The 22,309-nt window shown below is 35.1% G+C and overlaps 1 protein-coding gene across 2 annotated transcripts in view; it reads right to left on the bottom strand.

Moving 5' to 3' along the window:
- The window catches only part of RABGAP1L (RAB GTPase activating protein 1 like), a 782,624-nt gene that overhangs the window by 321,200 nt on the left and 439,115 nt on the right, over positions 1-22,309 (bottom strand). For both annotated transcript variants that reach the window (XM_032393375.1, XM_032393374.1), the window contains exon 14: positions 12,279-12,392. In XM_032393375.1, coding sequence (XP_032249266.1) covers positions 12,279-12,392 — 114 coding nt within the window. The remainder of the gene's footprint in view (positions 1-12,278; positions 12,393-22,309) is intronic.

Below are 22,309 nucleotides of genomic sequence, written 5' to 3'. Positions count from 1 at the left end.
TTTAATGCAGAAAAACAACTTTGTAAAAATGCATCTAAAGCAGTATCTAAGAACAATTTGTAGCCCTTTCTGCACCTGTTAGAACAAAAGAAAGGCTAAAAAATTATTGATTCAGGCATGTATCTTAAGAAGCTAGAAAAAAACAGCGAAGTAAACTTAAAATGGAATAAATGAAATAAAAATAAGAGCAGATATCAATGAGGGGCACCTAGGTGGCTCAGTCGGTTAAGCATCTGCCTTAAGCTCAGATCATGATCTTGGGGTTCTGAGATTGAGCCCCATGTCGGGCTCCCTGCTCAGTGGGAAGTCTGCTTCTCCCTCTCCCTCTGCTGTTCCCCCTGCTTGTACCCTCTCTTGAGCTCTCACTCTCTCTCTCTCTCAAGTAAATAAATAAAATCTTAAAAATAAATAAATAAATAAAAAAGAGCAGATATCAATGAAATAGAAAGCAAATATATAATAGATAAAATCAACAAAGCCAAAAGTTGGCTCTTTGAAAAAACTAAGAAAACTGATAAAGTATTGATTCAATGCAATATCAATCAAAATCCTTATGGAAGTTTTTCTTCTTTCTCAAAAATTGTCAACTTGATTCTAACATATGGAAGTATGAAGGGCCAAGACAGTAAGACTAATTTTGAAGTAGAACGAAGTTGTAGGCCAAAAACTATCAGATAATAAGACCTAGTGTTAATCACCTCACACATGTCAGAATGGCTAAAATTAACAACAAAAAACAACAGATGTTGGCAAGGATGCAAAAAAAGGGGAACCCTCTTACATTGCTGGTGGGGATACAAACTGGTGCAGCCACTCTGGAATACAGTATGGAGGTTCCTCAAAAAGTTAAAAATAGAACTACCCTACGTTCCAGCAATTGCACTACTAGGTATTTACCCAAAGGATACAAAAATACAGATTCAAAGGGACACACGCACCCCAATGTTTATAGCACTGTTATCAACAATAGCCAAATTATGGAAAGAGCCCAAAAGTCCATCAACTGATGAATGGATAAAGAAGATGTGGTGTATATATGCAATGGAACATTACTCAGCCATAAAAAAGAATGAAACCTTGCTACTTGCAACAATGTGGATGGAGCTAGAGAGTATTATGCTAAGCAAAATAAGTCAGAGAAAGACAAATACCGTAAGATTTTACTCATATGTGGAATTTAAGAAACAAAACAGATGGACATGGGGGGTGGAGAGAGAGGCAAAAAGACTCAGCTATAGAAAACAAACTGATGGTTACCAGAGGGGAGATGGGCGAGGGGATAGATTAAGTGGGTGATGGGGATTAAGGAGGGCACTTGTTGTGATGAGCACTGGGCATTGTATGTAAGTGATGAATCACTAAATTCTACACCTGACTACTATCTTTTTTTAAAAAAACATATAATATATTATGCTTTTCAGGGGGAGACGAACCATGAGAGACTATGGACTCTGAGAAATAAACTGAGGGTTCTAGAGGGGAGGGGTGTGGGGGGATGGGTATTAAAGAGGACACGTACTGAATGGAGCACTTGGTGTTATACGCAAACAATGAATCATGGAACACCACATCAAAACTAATGATGTAATGTATGGTGATTAACATAACAATAAAAAAGAAAAAAAATAAAAACTTGAAACTACAAAAAAAGAAGAAGAAAACACTGGATTTGTCTAAATCCAGATAAGTAACTATGGACATAAATTGTTCTTATCTTTGAAATGATAATAGTATCACACATCCTGCTGCCTTATAAGATTTTTTTTTAGAAGCAAAGTAGAGATTCTTTATGAAAAGGCTTTAAATAGAATAAAATGCTAATATAAAAAAGACCTATTGTTAAGCTGTTGTAATTCTAATAGTGTGACACTGGTACAAAGATAGACAAGTAGATCAATGGAATGGAATGGTCCAAAAATGAAATCAGGATTTCACAGAGATATAGGCACACCAATGTTTAGTGTAGCATTATTCACAAAAGCTAAGATACTGAAGCAACCTAAATACCCATCAACAGATGAATGGAAAATGTGGTGTGTATATATGTATATATACATACACACACACAATGGAATATTATTCAGCCATGAGAAAGGAGGATATCCTGTCATTTATAACAACATGGATGGGCATTATGCTAAGTGAGTTAAGTCAAACAGGGAAAGACAAGTACTGTATGATATGACTTATATGTGTAACTAAAAAAGTCAAACTTGTAAAAAAACCGAGAGTAAAATGGTAATTATCAGGGGATGGAGGCAGGGGATAAGAGTGATATTCTTTAAGGGTACAAACTTACAACAAGTAGTAAATAAGAGATTGAATACATAGTATAATAAATATAGTCAATAATATTGTACTACAATAATCAAACTTGCTCAGAAATTAAAACTTAATTATTCCAACCACTGAAAGGATAGGATAATTATGTAATATGATAGAGGTGCTAAATATCACTACAATAGCAATCACATTACAATATATAAATTATCAAATGAATACACTGTACACCTTAAATTTACACAATGTTACATATCAAATATATAAAAAAAAGAAATTATAAAAAGCAAGAATTTTAAAAAATAGTCCAGATACACACCCACATATACATGGTTCAGATTTATGACAAGGATACTGCAGGAATAAAGTGGGGAAAGAATGGTTGTTTAAAAATAATGCTGGATCAATTAGAGATACATATGGAAAGAAAATGAACCTTGACTTCTACCTCATACAATAATCAACTGTAGACAGATATATAATCCTTAGCGTAAAAAGCAAAAGAATAAAATTTCTAGATTACATCACAAAATATTTTCATGACTTTGGGTTAAACAAATATTTCTTAAACAAGACACAAATATACTAACCATAAAAGAAAAAGTTAATAAATTGGGCCTTTAAAAAGTTAATAGCATCTGTTCATCAAGAGACACTATTAAGAGAGTAAAAAAGCAAGCCATAGAGAAGATATTAGCTATACATACACCTAAAAAAGGACTCGTGATGCACAAAAAAATCTCCTATAAAGCAGTAATAAGAGAAAACCCAATTGTAAAAATAAGCAACGGCAAACGAGTTTGTCATGATAGAGGTTATCCTCATGGACAATAAGCATGTGGAAAGTGCTCATCTTCTGAAATCATAAGGAAAATGCATATGAAACCACAATGAGATACTACTACACATCCACCAAAATGGTTAAAATTTAAAAGTTGGCCAAGTGTTGGTGAAAATATAGAGCACAACTGGAATTCTTACACACTGCTGGTTGAAATATAAATTGTAAAACTGAAAACCTGTTTAGCAATATCTGCCGAAGGTGAACATGTCTATACACTTTGACCCAGAAATTCCATTCGTGGTCTATACCTAACAGAAACGAATACATATGTTTAAGAAAACACTATTAATACAAGCATGTACATACCAACATTATTCCTAACTGAAAGCAAACCAAATGCCTACCAAGAATAAAATGGACACTATATTTTAGTATATTTATACCATGGAATATTAAGCAGCAATAAAATAAACTACTGCCATATACAATAACATGGATAAACTTCATGGACAATGGGAACAAACACACAACCGTCACTTTTTAAAATTTTTTTTTTTTTTAAAGATTTTATTTATTTATTTGACAGAGAGAGACACAGCGAGAGAGGGAACACAAGCAGGGGGAGTGGGAGAGGGAGAAGCAGGCCTCCCGCGGAGCAGGGAGCCCGATGCGGGGCTCGATCCCAGGACCCTGAGATCATGACCTGAGCTGAAGGCAGACGCTTAACGACTGAGCCACCCAGGCGCCCCCGTCACTTTTTAAATTTCAAAAAGACGTAATACTGATGTATAGCAATATATATCAGAATGGTGGTTACCTTTGGGGGAGGCAACCACTGGTAGAAGAAATAAAGGAAAGCTTCTGGAATGCTAGTAAAATTCTGTATCTTTATTCTATAGTGATTATACATACTCACTTGGTAAAAATTCACTGTTATATTCTCAATACCTGTGCATTTTTCTATATGTATATTAAATGTTATTAAAGTTTTTTTTTTTTAATGGTAACAATGAGATGTAAGGTGATTTTAAGGAAACCATTCTTTATAAAGATGAAGGCCTAACATGGATGGACCTTGAAGGCATTATGCTAAGTAAAATATGTCAGAGAAAGACAAGTACCATATGATCTCACTTACATGTAGAATCTAAAGAAAAAACAAACATAACACTAAACTCATAGAAAAAGAGATCAGATTTGTGGTTACCAAAGGCAGGTGGTGGGGAGACGGGAAACTGGATGATGGTGGTCAAAAGGTAGAAACTTGCAGTTACAAGATGAATAAATACTAGGAATGTAATGTAGAACATGATGATGACAGGTAACACTGCTGTATGGAATACGGGAAAGTTGTTAAGAGAGTGGATCCTAAGAGTTCTCATCACAAGGAGAACATTTTTTTCTCTTCTTTTATTGTACCTATATGAGATGATAGATACTAACAAAACCTATTGTGATAATCATTCACAATATATGTAAATCAAACTATCATGCTGTACATCTTAAACTTATATGGTGATGTCAATTTTTTCTTGATAAAACTGGTGGAAAAAAAGAAGACTGCCTTCTTATAATCAGCTACAAGAAAAATACATGTTTTCTGTGATACTCAATTTCTATTTATTATTATTAGAAGTCCCTAGGGTAGGGGCACCTGGGTGGCTCAGTCGGTTAAGGGTCGGACTCTTGATTTCAGCTCAGGTCATGATCTCAGGGTTCTGAGATCCAGCCCTGCATCAGGCTCCTCTCCCTCTGCCTCTCAAATAAATAAATCTTAAAAAAAAAATGAAGTCCCTAGGGTCTTTTCTAAGATTTATTTATTCATTTGAGAGAGAGAGAGAGAGCATGAGCAGGGAGAGGGGCAGAGGGAGAAGGAGAGAAAGAATCTTCAAGCGGACTCCCTACTAAGTCAGAGCCCGATGCAGGACTCGATCCAACGACCCTGAGACTACGACCGGAGCGGAAACCAAGAGCCAGACGTTCAACTGACTGAGCCACCCAGGCACCCCTAGAAGTCCATAGGTCTTATTTAAATCATTAAAGGCCCTAATCACTAAAGGTGTCCATTCCCCAAATGTACTTCAAATAATCTTTAAAAAAGGAATAAAAATTTACAGACATGCTAAAATTAACATAACTTCTTTCTAGAATTTCAGATTATAAAATTCTAGATGTGATCATTAAAGATGAACTCATTTTTCTTTTGTGGTGCCCCAAAGCATGTCCTCGGTCTATCTTCTGAGTAATCTTGCACTGGCTATCTTAGCAAAAACATAATTGAAATACATAAAAAAGAATGAGATCTTCCATTTGCAACAAAATGGATGGATTTCAAGGGTATAATACTAAATGAAATGTCACTCATATGTGAATTTAAGAAACAAAACAAATGAACAACAACAACAAAAACAAACAAAAGAAGACTCCTAAATATAGAGAACAAACTGATGGTTACCAAAGGGGAAGTGGGTGGAGGGATAGGTGAAACAGATAAAGGAGATTAAGAGTACATTTAATCATGATGAGCACTGAATAATGTACAGAATTGCTGAATCACTATTTATACACCTGAAACTAATATAACACTGTATGTTAATTAGCTGGAATTAAAAATACATAAAAATTTTAAAAAATAATTAAAACATTTACCTGGACTAGGAGCTTGGGTAACTCCCAGTACACTGGTGAAGACCCCACTGGTGCCCCTGATCTTCTCTTTATTATTATTATTTTTAAAGATTTTATTTATTTCAGAGAGAGAAAACAAGAGACAGAGCACGAGCGGACGGGGAGGGGCAGAGAGGGAAGAAACAGACTTCCTGCTGAGCAGGGAGCCCGGATGTGGGGCTCGATCCCAGGACCCCAGGATCGTAACCTGAGCTGAAGGCAGACACTTAATGACTGAGCCATGCAGGCGCCCCTATTATTACTATTTTTAATAAGACATTTATATGTATAGGCATATAAGGTCATTTTCTTCTTTGCATTTAAGTTTTTAGCTTGACAGAAAAATATTTTCTAGTCCTCTAGCTTTAACTTACATTGATGATAAATCACTTGCTATTTAAACACTGTCCATTTAAAATAAAGAAAAGCCACCATAATACAAATAACATGGACCCTGCCATTAGACAGACCTACCTAGAAAGGAATATCAGTTTCATAATTTCTTATCTGTGTGATATGAGTAAATGCTTAGTCTTCCTGATAATTTGTTCACCTAATTATAAGAATGCAGATATAGGGGCGCCTGGGTGGCTCAGATGGTTAAGCGTCTGCCTTCAGCTCAGGTCATGATCCCAGGGTCCTGGGATCAAGCCCCGCATCGAGCTCCCTGCTCGGTGGGGGGCCTGCTTCTCCCCCTCCCTCTGCTTCTCCCCCTGCTCATATTCTCTCTCTCTCGCTCTCTGTATCTCTGTGTCTCGAATGAATAAATAAAAAAACCTTTAAAAAAAAAAAGAATGCAGATATAGTTTTTATTTCCAGGATAATTGTCAAAACTATGTAACATGATACATGTTAAAACACCTAGCACAGTTTCTGGTATACAGAAGGCATTTAATAATCATAATTTTTCTTCTTCATTACAAATGTACAATCATAATAGTGGCATGGAAATACCATAGAATTTTAAGCTAACAGAGCTGGGTTCGAGTTAGTCTCTTCCATTTAGTGGCTATATAATTTTAGGTGAATAATTTAACTTCTCTGGCGTTCATCTATAAAATGCAAGAAATTCAATCTGCCCTATGGGAGTACATATGGAAATCAATAACAACAGGTAGAAAGGTGCTTTCTAAGCAAGTGCTTCACAAGTTTCCACTATTATTGTTGTGATTATGTTGATCATCATCTGAATTTTAGAAAGGTTCTCCAAGTCTTCCTGTATGACCTAAAAGAATTAATTTTTCCTTAAGGAAACTAATTTATTTGAGAATACTCTGCCAACCTCAAGGAGCTCTTCTGAAACCACTTAATTCACTGCTCATTATGATGTGCTGGCAAAGCACAGTGACCCTAGAGATTCAAAGAGTTCCTTAGCAGCACCCTATTTGGGTCTACTTTAGAAGATTGCTATGACTCAAAGAAGCATGCCAGAACCCCAAGGGAGAAAGGAGGTACACAGAGAACAGAGAAGGCCTGCTTGATTCTCCAAGGGCTGTCTGATTCCCCCCAAGGTACAGCTCTACAGGAAATCCTTTTGGGTGCATTTTGATCCAGGAACACCTATCATTCCATACCCATGAGCCCTTATTCTGGAGCCAATCAGATTCCAAGGATATGAGCAGGAGCAGTCCCACAGCTTGTTAATGCTCTTGAGCAAATTGGGCTTTGTAAAGAATAGTGGCCTATAATGTGTTTGGTAAATGCTGTCATACAAGCAAGGAATCATTCAGGCACCCCAAAGAAGAGGGTTGTATTACGGGTAGTCAAATAGAAACTTATACTGAAAATATAATCAACTCAGTGAAAAATAATTCATCCCTATAACCACTAATAACCAACTCGAGAAAACAATATAAATAATTATATCTAACTTTACAGAAGTCAGTGATGATTTGCATTCTTCAAAATCATGTAGCAGGTCACTCATTACTGGTATCAAAATAATACCTGAAATGTTTTAGTTCTTACATTAAATCTAATCTAGTTTTGAGAATAATATTTGATAAAACAAGGATTAAGTTTATTTTTGTCCTTCCACAAACCATTATATGATCAAATTATTAACCCAGATGAACAAATGTATTGACCTTTATGTAATATATTCAATTCCTCCATTCAATTCACAACAGTAGCCTCTTTTTCAGAAAACAGTTGCTCTAATAAGAAAATTAGAAAAGGCAATATGCCTCAAATTAAATCGCACACCAAGAGTCTCTTCAATCTATACTGTTGTGAACAATATTTTAACTGATTACTCTGACTGACTGACTGGTCTTAGGTCTTTAAAGAGATATGTATCTCAAAGTAAATCACTAAATGTATTCCATTTCATGTGTGCATGAAACACACACCTAAACACAACAGAAGCCCAGGTGAAGTCTTCAATGTTAAATCATACTCACTTATAGCTCTGGTATTGAGAGACAGAGCTATATTTTATATATTATTCCTGACACAGGAATTATTAAATTCTGCACTCATCTCTTATATTTTAAGAAAAAAAAATTTAAACACTTAGAATCATTGCAAATTGGAATTGGAAATCAGAATAATCATATCAGACCCCATAGCCTTAATGAGGAGGAAATCCAAAAAGTGATTTTCCCAGAGTCTTAGGTCTGCATAAGAAAAGAATCAAGAACCAGATTTCCTGATGTTCAGTCCTTTAAACTGTGCCAACCTGTCTCCCAACTCAAAATAGATTTTATATCATATTTAAACTAGAAAAGTGCTAAAGATACTTGGGGAGCTAGTATTTTTTTCCTCCTTTCAAGGACACTATTTTAAAATGTTACTGACTTGACTAATAGGAAAGACAAGAAGGAAGGAAGGACGAAGGGAGGGATGGAGGGAGGTAGGAGAACCCTAAACTTTTCATTTTCAGAATCCTATGAATTCTATTACACTTTCAGTTTAACTTCCACACATAAATTTATGACAACAGAAGAATCTTTGAACCATTTCAATTTCCTCCTACTCTGAAAAAGATATTAAGAGGCAAAAATGGAAATTGACAGGGCCATTAAAACATGACAGCAAGTTTTTAACAGTCTTCCCTCTAATCTGACAGTTCAGATCATTTCTCATTTCACCAGAGCCACAGAAAACTTTTCAACTACAAAGTCAGACTTCTGTATCCTTGAAACCAAAATTGATATCCACACTTATTATAATTGAAAATCTCTTAATAATTTCTGTTTCAATTTAAAAGCACAGCATATTATATTTCTAGTATAGGCTCCAGTGATAAGAAGTTGTCGGAAATAAATGAGGTAATATATGTGAAAGTACTTTGTAAATTTGAAATTAATACAACAGATGGAAGGCACTGCATAAAAAAAGGTCTATAAGTGTGTTGCTAATGTGAATAAGATATATCATTCTTACTGGTAAATCATTAGATGCATTTCTTTTATAATCGGGAGCAAGACAAGGATGTCCACTATGATTGCTTCATTTTAACACTTATGATGGAGGTTCTGACCAGTGCAGTAAGACAAGAAAAGGATTAAGGAAAAAAAAAAAAAAAAACTGATAAAGAAGAAGCATTTTAATCAAGGTATTATTAATGTTTCAGGTTTGTGCAAAGTATCCAGGATGGAAATTCAAAGGTATATTGCTGAGAGTGTGAGGTATGATGTTGGATATGATTCTAGAGATAAAAATGATAGAACAGGTGGACCACATTCAGTGGCCTTTTTACATAGAGCAACTTTTGGGGATATGGGATGAAAGTCCTAAAATGAAAGACTATAGCTCAAATTGGATAGAAAAAGCAAAAGAAGTGTATACACAAACTTGAGATGAATATTCAATTCTAAAGTGTCATTAAGTATGCTTTCCTATTTGTGAGTTATCACCACCACCTGAGATTTCCCTGCATGAGCACTAAACTGCTAAATAATAGATCAAGAAGAGAAGGAATTGTGTCACTTAGGAACACAGCAAATTTTGGTTTCTCCAACATATTCTGATATATTCATTTCTGGTCTCCCCCATTATCTAAGGGTGTTGTAAAATCATGTTTAGGTAATATATATTTTAGTACAACATTATAAGCTTTAGCAACTTTTATTTACTACCTTGAATTCTGAAATGCTTTTAATATGATTCTTTTGTTTTCCACATTTTTACAAAATTTAGTGTAATTTAAAATATTCAGCAGTTATAAGGTATTTTAGAGCTACATTGTTGCAATATTCTTTACTCAGAAAGAGCTTTAAAACTGTCTAATCATGTTGCAAATATACATTGATAATCTGACATGGCTACATGAGCTGTGTGAATGTACTAAGGAGTACTGTCTAATGAATTCAAGGTTGGATTATTACATGCAATATCAAAGCAAGGTTGTATTATTATCTGTAATATCAAAGATATCAACTACTTAAATGTACCAACTATTTAAATTTTATCTTTGTGTTTGGTAATGGTTCAGATATTTCTCCTGTAAATATTGTATAATGAGGGGAATACTGTTTTTACTACAAGGGAGCACAATTGTAAGTCAGAGGCTGAAAGCACATAAAACCATCTGTTTTAGTTATGTGAAAAAACTTTCTAGTATCAGCCAGAGAAAAACTGAAGGAAAAATTACTGATTAGCTTACAGAATTTCAAAATTGGTCGAAAAAATTTTAAATAATTACTTTTGCCTTTTACACTCATATAATGAGTATGTTATACATTTGTAATGGTATTCAATGGTTTGTAGCATATTTTAAAACTAGATGGTGTATTACTTTCCAGAAGTCAGTACACTCTCAGATTTTAAGTTATTTATGCATTTCTAGCTCTGAATGATACATCCATATAAAAAGAGATTTCTGATCGGTGTTTATAATCTTCCAAACGGCTACATCAAGAGAGAAGGAGAAAAAGGAAAGAAAAGAAAAGAAAGACAAGATAAAATAGGAGTGGGCAGAGAGGGCTAAACCACAAACATGCAAGAAGGATTTTAATGAAAGCTATGCCATTTGCAGAATGAAGCATCAGTCCTACTTGGTTAGCACAAGCAGGCAAGCAAGTGCTTTTATATGTAATATGAAAAAAAAATCAGTAAATATAAAATAACTCTGATACGTACTTCTGAATACCTACTGGCAAATTTTGCTACTCAGTAGAAGGATAAATTTGATTATTCAGGAACTGATTATACAACTTATAAATTAGCCATGGTATTTGCTTTTTCTCCATATTATTACAAGATTTTTGTGTAGTTCATCTTCAGTAATAATCTCTACTGTAATAGGGGTGAGGACGATGTTGAGTGGTCCACCACATTTCATAAGGCATCTTAAATTTGAGGATAAAGGGCAAAACTTTGTTTGTAATTTTTAGCTTTTGGCCTCAATTAGCATTGACAATATGAGTTAACTATAGGTAATGATTTAAAAAGTCATTTTGCATTTCTGATATAACCTTAAAAAATTAATAATCTGATATAACCTAAAAAATTAATAATCTAGCCCCAAAACTACTATATTAACATTAACAAAAACAGAATCTTTTATATCCACGTAGAGCATATTTACTAAAAATGAGGAAAAAAGTTTTCTTCCAGGCTTATTAATAATGAGGGAAAAGCTTTTTAAAAATGGGACACAAAAACTGCATGAAGATGTCTAATGTGACATAAGTTAAAATATACCAATAATATTAGAGAACTTGCTAGTATTTAAAAACCACATTGTTTTCTTACCCTTATGTATTGTCCAAAAATTGAGCCAACTGCCACATTATTTTCTCCAAAGGACAGTCCTCAGGACTCCTCTGAGCCTTCACTACGTCACCTGAGAGGACCTTCTGTTCCTTCTGTTCCTTTTGTGTTAACAGCAGAGCCAAAGTGAGGCCTTACTGCGCCCCCTCCCTGATGAGGACGCATAGAACACACAGCCAAGAAGTTGCCTTCAGGACTCAGTCCTGAGCAGAGAACACTGAGGCAGGAGGGAAGGGAGACTCAGGAGACAAGCTGACCTAAGTAAAGTCATTTTGGTTTTAGGCTGACCCTTAACCTAAAAGCCAGCAGGTCATAAAAAGAGTCACAAAATCTGATTCATGGAAAACCATAAAACTCCACTCCCTCTAAAAGCTCAACATTCGTAAAAGCTCGACATTTTTCAAATTGCTCCCTGTAGGTAACTTTGCAACCCTAAAACAATGGAAAAACTAACCACCCAATGTAAATGATCAGCCCAAAGTTACAGAGTAAGCCCCTCCCTATACCATTAGCTAATTTTAAAAACTTAAAACCTTCATTAGAGGCGAAGAGGGTCGTCTTCCTCACCTAGGATGAGAGGTCGCTACTTAGTGAAATAGCTTTCTTACTTCTAGACTTAATAAATCTTTGTCCCTTTCTCTAAACACCTTGCTCTTGAATTCTTTCTCATGCAAGAGAGTTCTTGGCAAGGGACTTCGGCTGCCCAGCATCAATGGGGCACAGTGCAAATAAGAAATAAAGACAGGAAAAAATCCAAAAGTCTTTAAGATGGGTTCCTAAAATATGGCCCTGTAAAATAAGTTAGAAAAAATGAGGTGGAGGGCCCTACCTTGCAGATCTTGTAGAGTGATTCCTGGCCATCTCCTCCAGTATCTTTAAAGTAATCATGTGCAGGAAATGTACGATGAATATCTCGAGTGATAACACTTTCCTGGGCTGAGTCCTAAAACAGAAAAAGGTAGACTTGGTCATTAATTTAAAATTTCTTTTTAATTGAAAAATAATAAATACACATGCCAAAAAAAAAATACTCAAATAGCACAAAAAAGTATGCTGCCCCCACCAAAAATATCCGCCTTCCATTCCAAACCCATAGTCCCATTCACCAGATATACATGCTACCAACAATTTCTTTTGTATTCTTCATCCATCTATCTATAGATGTGTGAATATATGCTTATGTGAGAGGGAGGTGAGGGAGAGAAGTTGTATAAACACATCTCTATCCTCTGCTCTTTGAAAACAAATAGAAGAAAACTATCTGCTACTTTCATGGAATAGGATAACTTATAGGATATTCCTAATCAATACATGCAAGTGTATTTCATTCTCTTTATGAGCAGCTATCAAAAAGAATGAAGTATCTGGATATGGACATACCATGATTTGTTTAATATTCTCCTATTAATGACTTTTCTGCATTTTTCTATTTATATTATAAATATTATCACTAGGAACATTTTTATACATACGTGTTCAAGAACAGGTTCCTAGAGGTGGAATTGCTAGGTCAAAGAGTATATACATTTCCATTTTTGATGAAGGTGCTTTCCCTCCAGAGGTGTTGTAACAATACATACTCCAAACACTGGTGGAGTAGATGTTTTTCCATATCTGCCCAACACCACATATTATCTAACTTCTTAAATTTTTGATTATCTGGTAAGTGAAAACTCAGACCACAGTAATTTAAAAAGTAAAGATATCAATCATTTTCTCCTGATAGGTTAATTACCTAACTCATTCACTCCTGAAAATAAAAAGCCCCAAAACTACTATATTAAGATGACACATGCTTTAAAGATAAATCTAGAGGTTCTTTTTAAGACAAATTCAGGATCCAAAAGCTCAAAATTGAGTAGAATTCTAAGCTTTATAGAAAGTGATTAATCATTCATTTGATTTTATTTGAGTCCCATAAATGTTGTTTATCTGTTTAAATGTCAAGAAAATAGGACGGGACTACTTTTAGCAAACCTGATGATGAAAATATTTTGCACAGTTTAAGGAAGCATCGGTGACTACTAGTACAAATTAAAAGTGTCATTTAATGTCTTGCTTCCATAAAGATTTGAACAAATCCCCCATTTCAGTTAAATTCAAGGAAGGAAAAAAAATGTTTAATACATGAGTTACTTTAATGAGTGCTAGCTCCCTTTTTCTTTGCAGCTGAGAAGTATGTAAGAAGGAAGTCGTTGATTAGCTCTAAGTTAAGCCAGGGCCTTCTCTTGCTGCCTTTTTCATTTCAGCTGCTATTTCATGCTGAGTGGTAATTAGATCTTATACCATGTGGAGAAAGGACACAAACTGAAATGTCCCACATTTGCTAGCAAACACCAAACACATTGCAAATCAGTCCAGAGGAAATTCTGATGCCTTAGAGGAATGCAGTGCTACAGCTGAATAAAAATGAAACTTGAAAAAAAAATGATCATACCTTAAGTAAGAGGATATATAGAAAGCTTATATTTATAAAGGCAAATGCAGGTTCTAAGGATAGAGAAAATTTTGAGGGGAGGTGGGAGCACAGAACAAGGTGAATATAAAGGTAATGTATAAAGAGCTATGGTCTGGTATAGAGTCTAAGTAGGAGATCCCTAAGTAGGGGATCTGGTACCAGGTAGAAGAAAGTTTTCACTGTCCAGGTTTTCCCTAATAGAAAGGTTCTCTTTCCACACAGTAATAGTTCCCACTTATAAGCTATTTGAAAAGATGACCAATGAAAATGTTACTACTGCCACTGCTGAACTATTTCAGGGGCAAACATGTGCTGAGTGGTTCACAGGATAACTCTTTTTACACTTTTCAAGATGTTAAGGGAGAGAAATCATTGGACTATATTCCCTAGAAACTGCCTACTCATTTGGCATCATACTGTGTTTAAATGGTACCAACAGTCTGATTCAGAGAAAGGGAAATTGATTAAAAATTTCTAGAAAGTAACTTTATATAATACTGAGTAATTTTTTTCTATGCATACTTGAATCTTCCTTATTTGTTTCTAAAAATAAATGGGCAAAAAATCAAATGAAAATAAAAATCATCAACTTTTCCTGACTTTAATGAACCTTCCCTTTCTAGGATTACTTTTAAATGCTTTCTACATATGTGTGTTTCTAGAGTTTTCTTCCAACATATTGCTCTCAGTTGACTATGGGAACAATTTTTGGAACTTCACTTTATAAACTAAATAAAATGTTTTGCTATATTGTTCACTGATTCCTTTCACATAACTGAAGGTCAGGAGGTACACTAGAGTCTTACAAACAGACTAATATGAATGAAATTGTGTACTAGACTAGGGACAATAATCACGTTTTCAAAGCTAAAATTAATCATCTCCCAATTACTGATGAGAGTAAGAACAGTATATATTTCAGGAATCCAGACCTGAGATGTGAGAGATTAGTCCCAAATTCACTCACTCTTCCAACAAATATTTTAATCAAAGCTAATTCTCTGTAAAAGGAAGGTAAAATGATGATTTTTCTCTTCAATATTAATTTTCTGTTTAGACTTATTCCAATTATGGCTGTGAATTTTTATAAGAAATAAAATGAACAGAGAAGGACAAAAAAGAGGCCAAATATTTCACCATCTAAATATCTGTAGTTAAAAGGGTTCATGTGAAAACCTTTAAAAAAAAAATATGGCTAGAAACATTTTTTAGCACAATCAAAACAGATAGGAGGTCATTTTCGTGGAAGGTTCCCATAAGCAGAGTCTCTTTAAATCCTAAAGGTTATCATCAGAATGGGGAGAGGAAGGAAGTCACTCCTTCATGGGAAGCTACTTCACCAATATCCAGAGAGGTTCACAACTTGACCTGCAATTTACTTCCCAGTAGATGCATCTCCCATTCTGATCTTCAGTCCAGTATGGTGGATTAGTGGCTTTGGAGTCAAACTCATTGGTTCTATTTCTGGCTACTCTACTTAATATGTATAGGATCCCAAACAAGTTATTTAATCTCACTAAACTTCAGTTTTCTGTTCTTGAAAATGGGATGATAATGTAAAATTTATGTCATTTAGAATAAAATAATGCATGCAAAGTGCTTACTTATAAGCACACTGCCTAGTATAAACTGAGTATTCATTAAAGAAACAAAAATAGTAATTGTCAATTATTATTCCCCCTTTTCCTTAAGAATCACATTTAACTATTTAAATGTTCTGGTGAAAATATATTTTAGACATCTTTCTGCATGTGTACACTTTAAATAATGAAACAAACCACTGTTTTTCTTTGGATATCATGAACATTATGAATAGAGTTTTCAGCATGATGACACTTTAATACATACATTCTCCATTCTGAATTTCCCATCATGTATCTTATGTGTCTTAAATTATCCTTATTTCTCCTAATCCATGAATAAAAGCAAAAGTGAATAATTATTTGCATATAGTAATGTTTTTATCAACTGATAACACATTCTGGCCCCAGCCTCGCATATACCCATGAAATAAAGATATACAGAACCCAGGAGGAGGACGGAAAGGACAGGGTGTGGTAGAAGCTAAATTTGCCAGAGTAGCTACCATGTCCATCACTACATCAGAATTTAGCTTCTGAGAATCAGAGAAGGGTTGAAGTCATGGTTATGAAGAGGACAAACGTCACTGTCTCTTTCACATGCCTTCCTTCTGGACCTTCAACACCAAGTATATAACTGGTAGGCAAAGTCCTTGATAGCATCTATCCCATCTAAGGAGCAGTCAGGTTGGGCCACACACAAAAGCGGACTCTGACCAGAAACAGAGAGTAACTGTAAGAGGTTTGAAAGAAAGTCTTAAAAGATGAGTTTTATCTGCCTCCTCCCCACCCCACACCCCTGACAATACCACCACACAGTAACTAAATTTCTATTTAGTTTACCTTTGAAGGATTTTCTTTAATTTCCAAACTGCTAAGTCACAAGACTAAATTATCTTTTTATTTTCAAAAAAGACATCATCTCTAGTGTGATAAAATCCATGCTCCAACAGAGGATATAATTTGGCTTGTTGAAAATCAATTTAAAACCAACTCTAAGAGGTATGATAAGTAGCTCGATTAACTTTTGATCATTTTAAGTGGATTCAATTTACAGCCTGCTACCAAGAGTATTACATGAGCTGTTCTTCTAGTATCATATATATGCCCTAAAATATCTGCAATCCTCTTAATTCCTATTCCAAGAGAATCATCACTTATTGTTTGTTGTGAGAAAAAAAATGAATACAGCATTCAAGTGTCAACAAGTATTAGGAAGACAGGTTTGGATGACCGTAGCCTATTATTTTTTTTATAAAACAATTTATGGGCTGTCAACAACTGGAAAAGTATTCTACTGCAGATGATTGTTTTTACATGTGACCTTAGCACCAGATGAAGTGTAAAAGTGATGTCGATAAATGAACACCTTAGCTATACCTTAATTTGCTACATTTTTACAACTATGACAGCATATACACAACCAGGAGGAGTTTCTTATTATTCTGTATTGTCAAATCCAAAGTATAACTGCATTTTCACTTTTCATCTACCACAAAATTATTTCAACTTTATAAATATCATGCCAATTTGTTAGTGTTATTAAAAATGCCAATGTAGACCACGCCTACTCACAGTGAGCAGATAAATGATTCAGAGCTTAAAAAATACTTGACCTTAGAACGTGCCTTCTATTCTTACTTCACAGGGATCCTCCTTTAGTTCTATGTTGGAGCTAGATCTATGGTAAAACATCACAAACTGGTTGGCTTACATGTTCCTGCAAGCAGATGGGTTTGCAGTGGTGGGTCTGATTTATTTGCCTTGATGTTTGCCAAAAATCCAAAGAGGCAGAGATAAAAGGAGAAAATATGAAAGTGCATTCTAGTTTCAAACATGCTATTGAAATCGTGAGCTAGAAACAGTAACACACACAAAAAAATGGATCATTGCCAGTCTTCATCCTTGAATATGCAGGTGGGGGGCGGGGAGCCTTAGCATAAGTGGGATAATATGAAAGCAAAGAAATAAATGTTAACTAAATCATATTGTAAGCAACCTGTTTCCCAGGCATTGAACACACATGCTGCCAAATGTCTCAGAATCAAAGCCTGACACAAAGGTCAAAAATATAAGCCACATTCTGGCTTCAACTAGAAAGAAATCTCTTCAGGGAGAGAAGCAACAATAAGAACTAAAGGGAGGGGAAGGAAGGGGACAGGAAGAAGTGTTATCTTTAAGACTGGCCAATATTCATGATAGATACCTTAATCTTGAAGGAAGTGCCAGGACTGGAATGGGAAATATGAATAGAATAAAGAATTCTTCTGGGACTGGAAGACTAAGAAGCATTGCAGCCTATGGGCACAGCCTGGATTTCCCAGAGAGCCCATGAAATTTAGGTCGGAGCAGAGATGATTCTCTGTGACAAATACCTGGGATTACTTTTAGACTCCAAATACACCCACCAAATGCATCTATGGCCATATATGGGTATGTCCTCATTCCAGGGTTGCTAACCACTCATTGTCCCAAAATAAAGGTTCAACTGAGGCACTTAGGCTTGGAAGCTCATTCAATGAGCAATGATAAACTCTGCAACTTCTGTTGGAATAAGCACAATAACTGAACTTCAGTGGTGTTATTTTCCAAAGTAAGATGCATTTCTAACTGTATTATTTTTTAAAAAATTATGATTTTTATCAAAATAGCCCTTTAAGCCCTTTGAAATTAATAATTTAAGAGCTCCATATTTATTCCCATTGTATAAAAATAACTTTTTATTTTTCCACAAAACTAAAGAACACCTCTAAATAACTAGCATTTGATAAAAATGCCTATTTTCACCTAATCTTTACATTTTATAACTTTATTAACTTTGACCATGTACACACCTAGTTATTAATAACTTAATTTTAGCCATTCTACCACTCCTTCAATTACTTTAAATGCTTCTCTTTGAAACTCTGTGAGCTCAATTACATTTTCTTTTTTTTTTAAGATTTTATTTATTTATTTGAGAGAGTGGGGGAGGGAGAGGGTCAAGCAGGGAGCCCAATGCAGGGCTGATCCCAGGACCCTGGGATCATGACCTGAGCCGAAGGTAGACAGACGCTTAACTAACTGAGCCAGCCAGGTGTCCCTCATTTACATCTTCTTAAATCAAATGACATAAAAATCGAATGTACATAAAAAATTAAGCTTTCTACTTGTTGCTTAGTGTTATTAAATTCATTTATGTATAAATTCATTTATGTATACAACAAATACTTAGTTCTGAGTACCTACTAAGAATCAGGCATTATTTTAGGTGCAGAAGATACAGCTGTTAGCAAGGCAATGTCCTTTCCCTATGGGACTTATATTCTAGTAGCAGGAAAAAGAGACAAAAAACAAGTATATCATATTGGCTAGAGAAAAGTACAATGAAAAAATAAAACAAGGTAAACAGTGAGTGAGGAGAGGGCTGATATTTCAGGTAGGGTGGTTTTGCCTTTCTGAGTGTTCGACTATTTAGAGAAAGGGCATTATAGGCAAAGGGGAACGCATGTGGAAAAGCCCTGAGGTGGGAGCAGAATGGCAATACTTCTCTAGATACTTTCTTCATGAATTGCCATGAATTTCTCAAGATACATGTCTTCAATGAATTGCCAAAAATTATTTCAATATTTTTCTGGATTCACATGCCATGTGAATTTATAAGTGTAATTTAGATTTATAAATTTTATATTTGTATGTGTAATTTAGATTTATAAATTTTATATTTATAAATTTATAAGTTTAATTTAGATCATTTTTATAAGATGTTTTAATTCAAATATTTGAATAATATTCTCCTGGTTGCACATGTCTATATGAAAGTTTACCATTCAAACATCTATCTAACACTTGTCATGTGCAAGATACTATACTAGGATTTATGGGATCAAAAAAAAAAAAAAATAGGATATAGGCCATAATGTCCCTAAATTGCAAGAGGTTAAGATCTTGTTAAGACAAGATGTAGGTGCAAATATCACTGGAAGGAAACATATGCTAACAGCTAAATAAATGATATGGGCAAAGTTAGCCATGGGAATTCAGCAAAGAAAGTAACTGTAGAAGGGTTCACTGGTGAAAGGGGCCTTCTCAGAAGATGAGGACTGGGTTGGCTACCATAGACAGGATGGGTTCAACAAAATGGAAAGATCTCAAAAGAATATAGTTGATCCTTGAACATTCTCGGGATCAGGGGCACAAACTCCCCATGAAAAAATCCACCTATAACTTTTGATTCCCCCCAAACTTAACTACTTAATGGCCTACTATTGACTGGAAGCCTTACCAAAACATAAATAGTTGACCAACACATATTTCACATGTTATACATATTATATACTGCATTCTTACAGTAAAGTAAGCTAGAGGAAAGAAAATGTTAAGAAAATCATAAGGAAGAAAAAATATACTTACAGTACTGTACTGTATTTATCAGATAAAATTGGTTCTGATTTAAATGCTAAGAGGGCCACAGACCAGTTCAAACCCATTTTGTTCAAGAGTCAACTGTATGCTACAACAAGGTGGCATGAGCAGAGGTTCCAAAGCAGGAAACTACTCCTGGCATGCCCAGGAGATATGACTCTAATTGTCTATAGAAGGGAATCATAGAGGCGCAAGTTGAGTGGGATCTAGAATATGGAAAGGTAATCTTGAATGAAGATGTTTTAACAGTCCCGTGGACCACAAGGAACCATTTCATCTGGCCATGTCATTTCATGGTCTTTGTAGTCGGTTTTGTGAACTCTTGTTTCATTTTGATCTCATCTGATTTTACTATCTGAAAGAATTAGTGTGTAGTGAAGAATTAGCCTTACACAAAAAGAGTGGTGGCCTTTATCATTAGTTACTAGGAGGTGATCTCTACGCCCTTGGAATGCCATGCCTGATAGGAGGTCTTTGTTTGCATGTGGGCTTTGGTCACCCAACAATCTAACAGTGTGATTTATCATGGGGCTTAGGGTCATGCAGCATTAGTTCTATCTGTAAAGAGACTAAAAAACTAAAGATCAGTCATGTGGGCAGCACATGAATAAGCCCCTATAAAAACTCTGCACAAGACCCAAGTGAGCTTCCCTAAATGAAGCTGGCAATATTCCATGTATGTCATTACACACTGGTGCCAGGAAAGCTATGTTGTTGATGACTCCATGGGGAAAAGACAAAAAAAAAGTTCCATGTTTGGCATTTCTCCTGGACTCTGCTTGCGCTTCTTCCCTTGGCTGGCTTTAATCTGTATCCTTTAGCTATAATACACTGGTACCATCAGTTTAACAGCTTCCATTGAGTTCTTTGAGTGTTTCTAGTGAATTATTGAACCTCACAGTGATTCTGGTAACACCCTGAACTTATAACTAGTGTCAGAAGGGATGGCAGTCTTATGTGGACTATGATCCCTCTTTAACTTCTTAACAAGCTGGACACCAATAATTTTGAAAATCTCACTGTGGTATTCTCATCAATAAATTTTGTTTATTCAAGGATATTTATCATTGCCTTTCATTTCCTCTATGACAAAATATTATTCACAATAAAATAGTCCCACAATACTGTATTAATTCAGATGACTTTAAAAAAAAATCACCTTTAATGTAGGGTGGGAGGCTCAGTTAGTTAAGCATCCAACTCTTGATTTTGGTTTAGGTCATGATCTCAGGTTCGTGAGATTGAACCCCGCATGGGGCTCCGTACTGGGCGTAGAGCCTGCTTGAGATTCTCTCCCTCCCCTCCCTCTCTCTCTCTTAAAATAAATAAACAAAATAAGTAAAATAAAAAATGAAAAATCACCTTTAATGTAGAACCCTACAGGTTAAAAATATTGGGACCACTATTGGCCATTTGATCACATGTTCGCTGAGCTCCCCCAAAATACAAATGTGATTAGTGAAGATCACTAAATTAAAAGGGGAACAGACAACTACTGAAGTGATCCTATAATTCACTTACATAAAGGGTCACCTGAAACCTAAAAGGGGAGTGAGCATAAGGGAACAATAACTACATCCCTAAGTAAATGTCAATAATGTATCTATTTTAAAAATCCTTTAAGATCAATAAAGTTCTTCACACTGGGATATGGATTTTGAAAAAGGCAATTAATTTTTATATCAAGTCAGGTTATATAATTACCATTTTGTTCCTTTTTATAGCAGCACATTTCCATTAACCCAAGTGTTTACTCACCCAGGAGTAAAAGATGCACTGATCACACAACAATAACAAAAGAAACAAGGCTAAGAACAGAAAGATTTGTTCCTGAGAGACTATAATAGTTCTAGTTCTCAATTATAAAGGTTATTTCAATGAATTAAATGTTCTAATTCCATCTAGTAACTGTACTATAAGGCATTAAAAAAAATTTTTTTTTAAGATTTTATTTATTTTTTTTGACAGAGACAGACACAGCGAGAGAGGGAACACAAGCAGGGGGAGTGGGAGAGGGAGAGAGAGAGAAGCAGGCTTCCCGCTGAGCAGGGAGCCCGATGCGGGGCTCGATCCCAGGACACTGGGATCATGACCTGAGCCGAAGGCAGACGCTTAACGACTGAGCCACCCAGGCGCCCCAAAGCATTTTTTTGTTTTACAAATTCTAATTAATATTATAATTTTCTTTTCTGATAATCTGTTCAATTTTCCCTATTCAAGAGGGTCAATTTCTGTTTCTCCAACAGATTTTTCTGGAAATAGAAAAAAAATGTTTTTTCCAATAAGGCACATTTAAAGCTTGATTAATCCTTTCTGGAATAAATCATGAGTAGAAACGTAGAGATTTTTATTCTACACTTTTTTTTCCCTCTATATTGATTCAGAAATGAGCATTACTATTCTAAGACTTAGGGGATC

The sequence above is a fragment of the Phoca vitulina genome, unplaced genomic scaffold, assembly GCF_004348235.1.
Source record: "Phoca vitulina isolate PV1807 unplaced genomic scaffold, GSC_HSeal_1.0 scaffold73, whole genome shotgun sequence".
NCBI classification, from domain to species: domain Eukaryota; kingdom Metazoa; phylum Chordata; class Mammalia; order Carnivora; family Phocidae; genus Phoca; species Phoca vitulina.
Note: the sequence above shows the minus strand (reverse complement) of the source record. Positions and strands in the feature narration are given on the sequence as shown.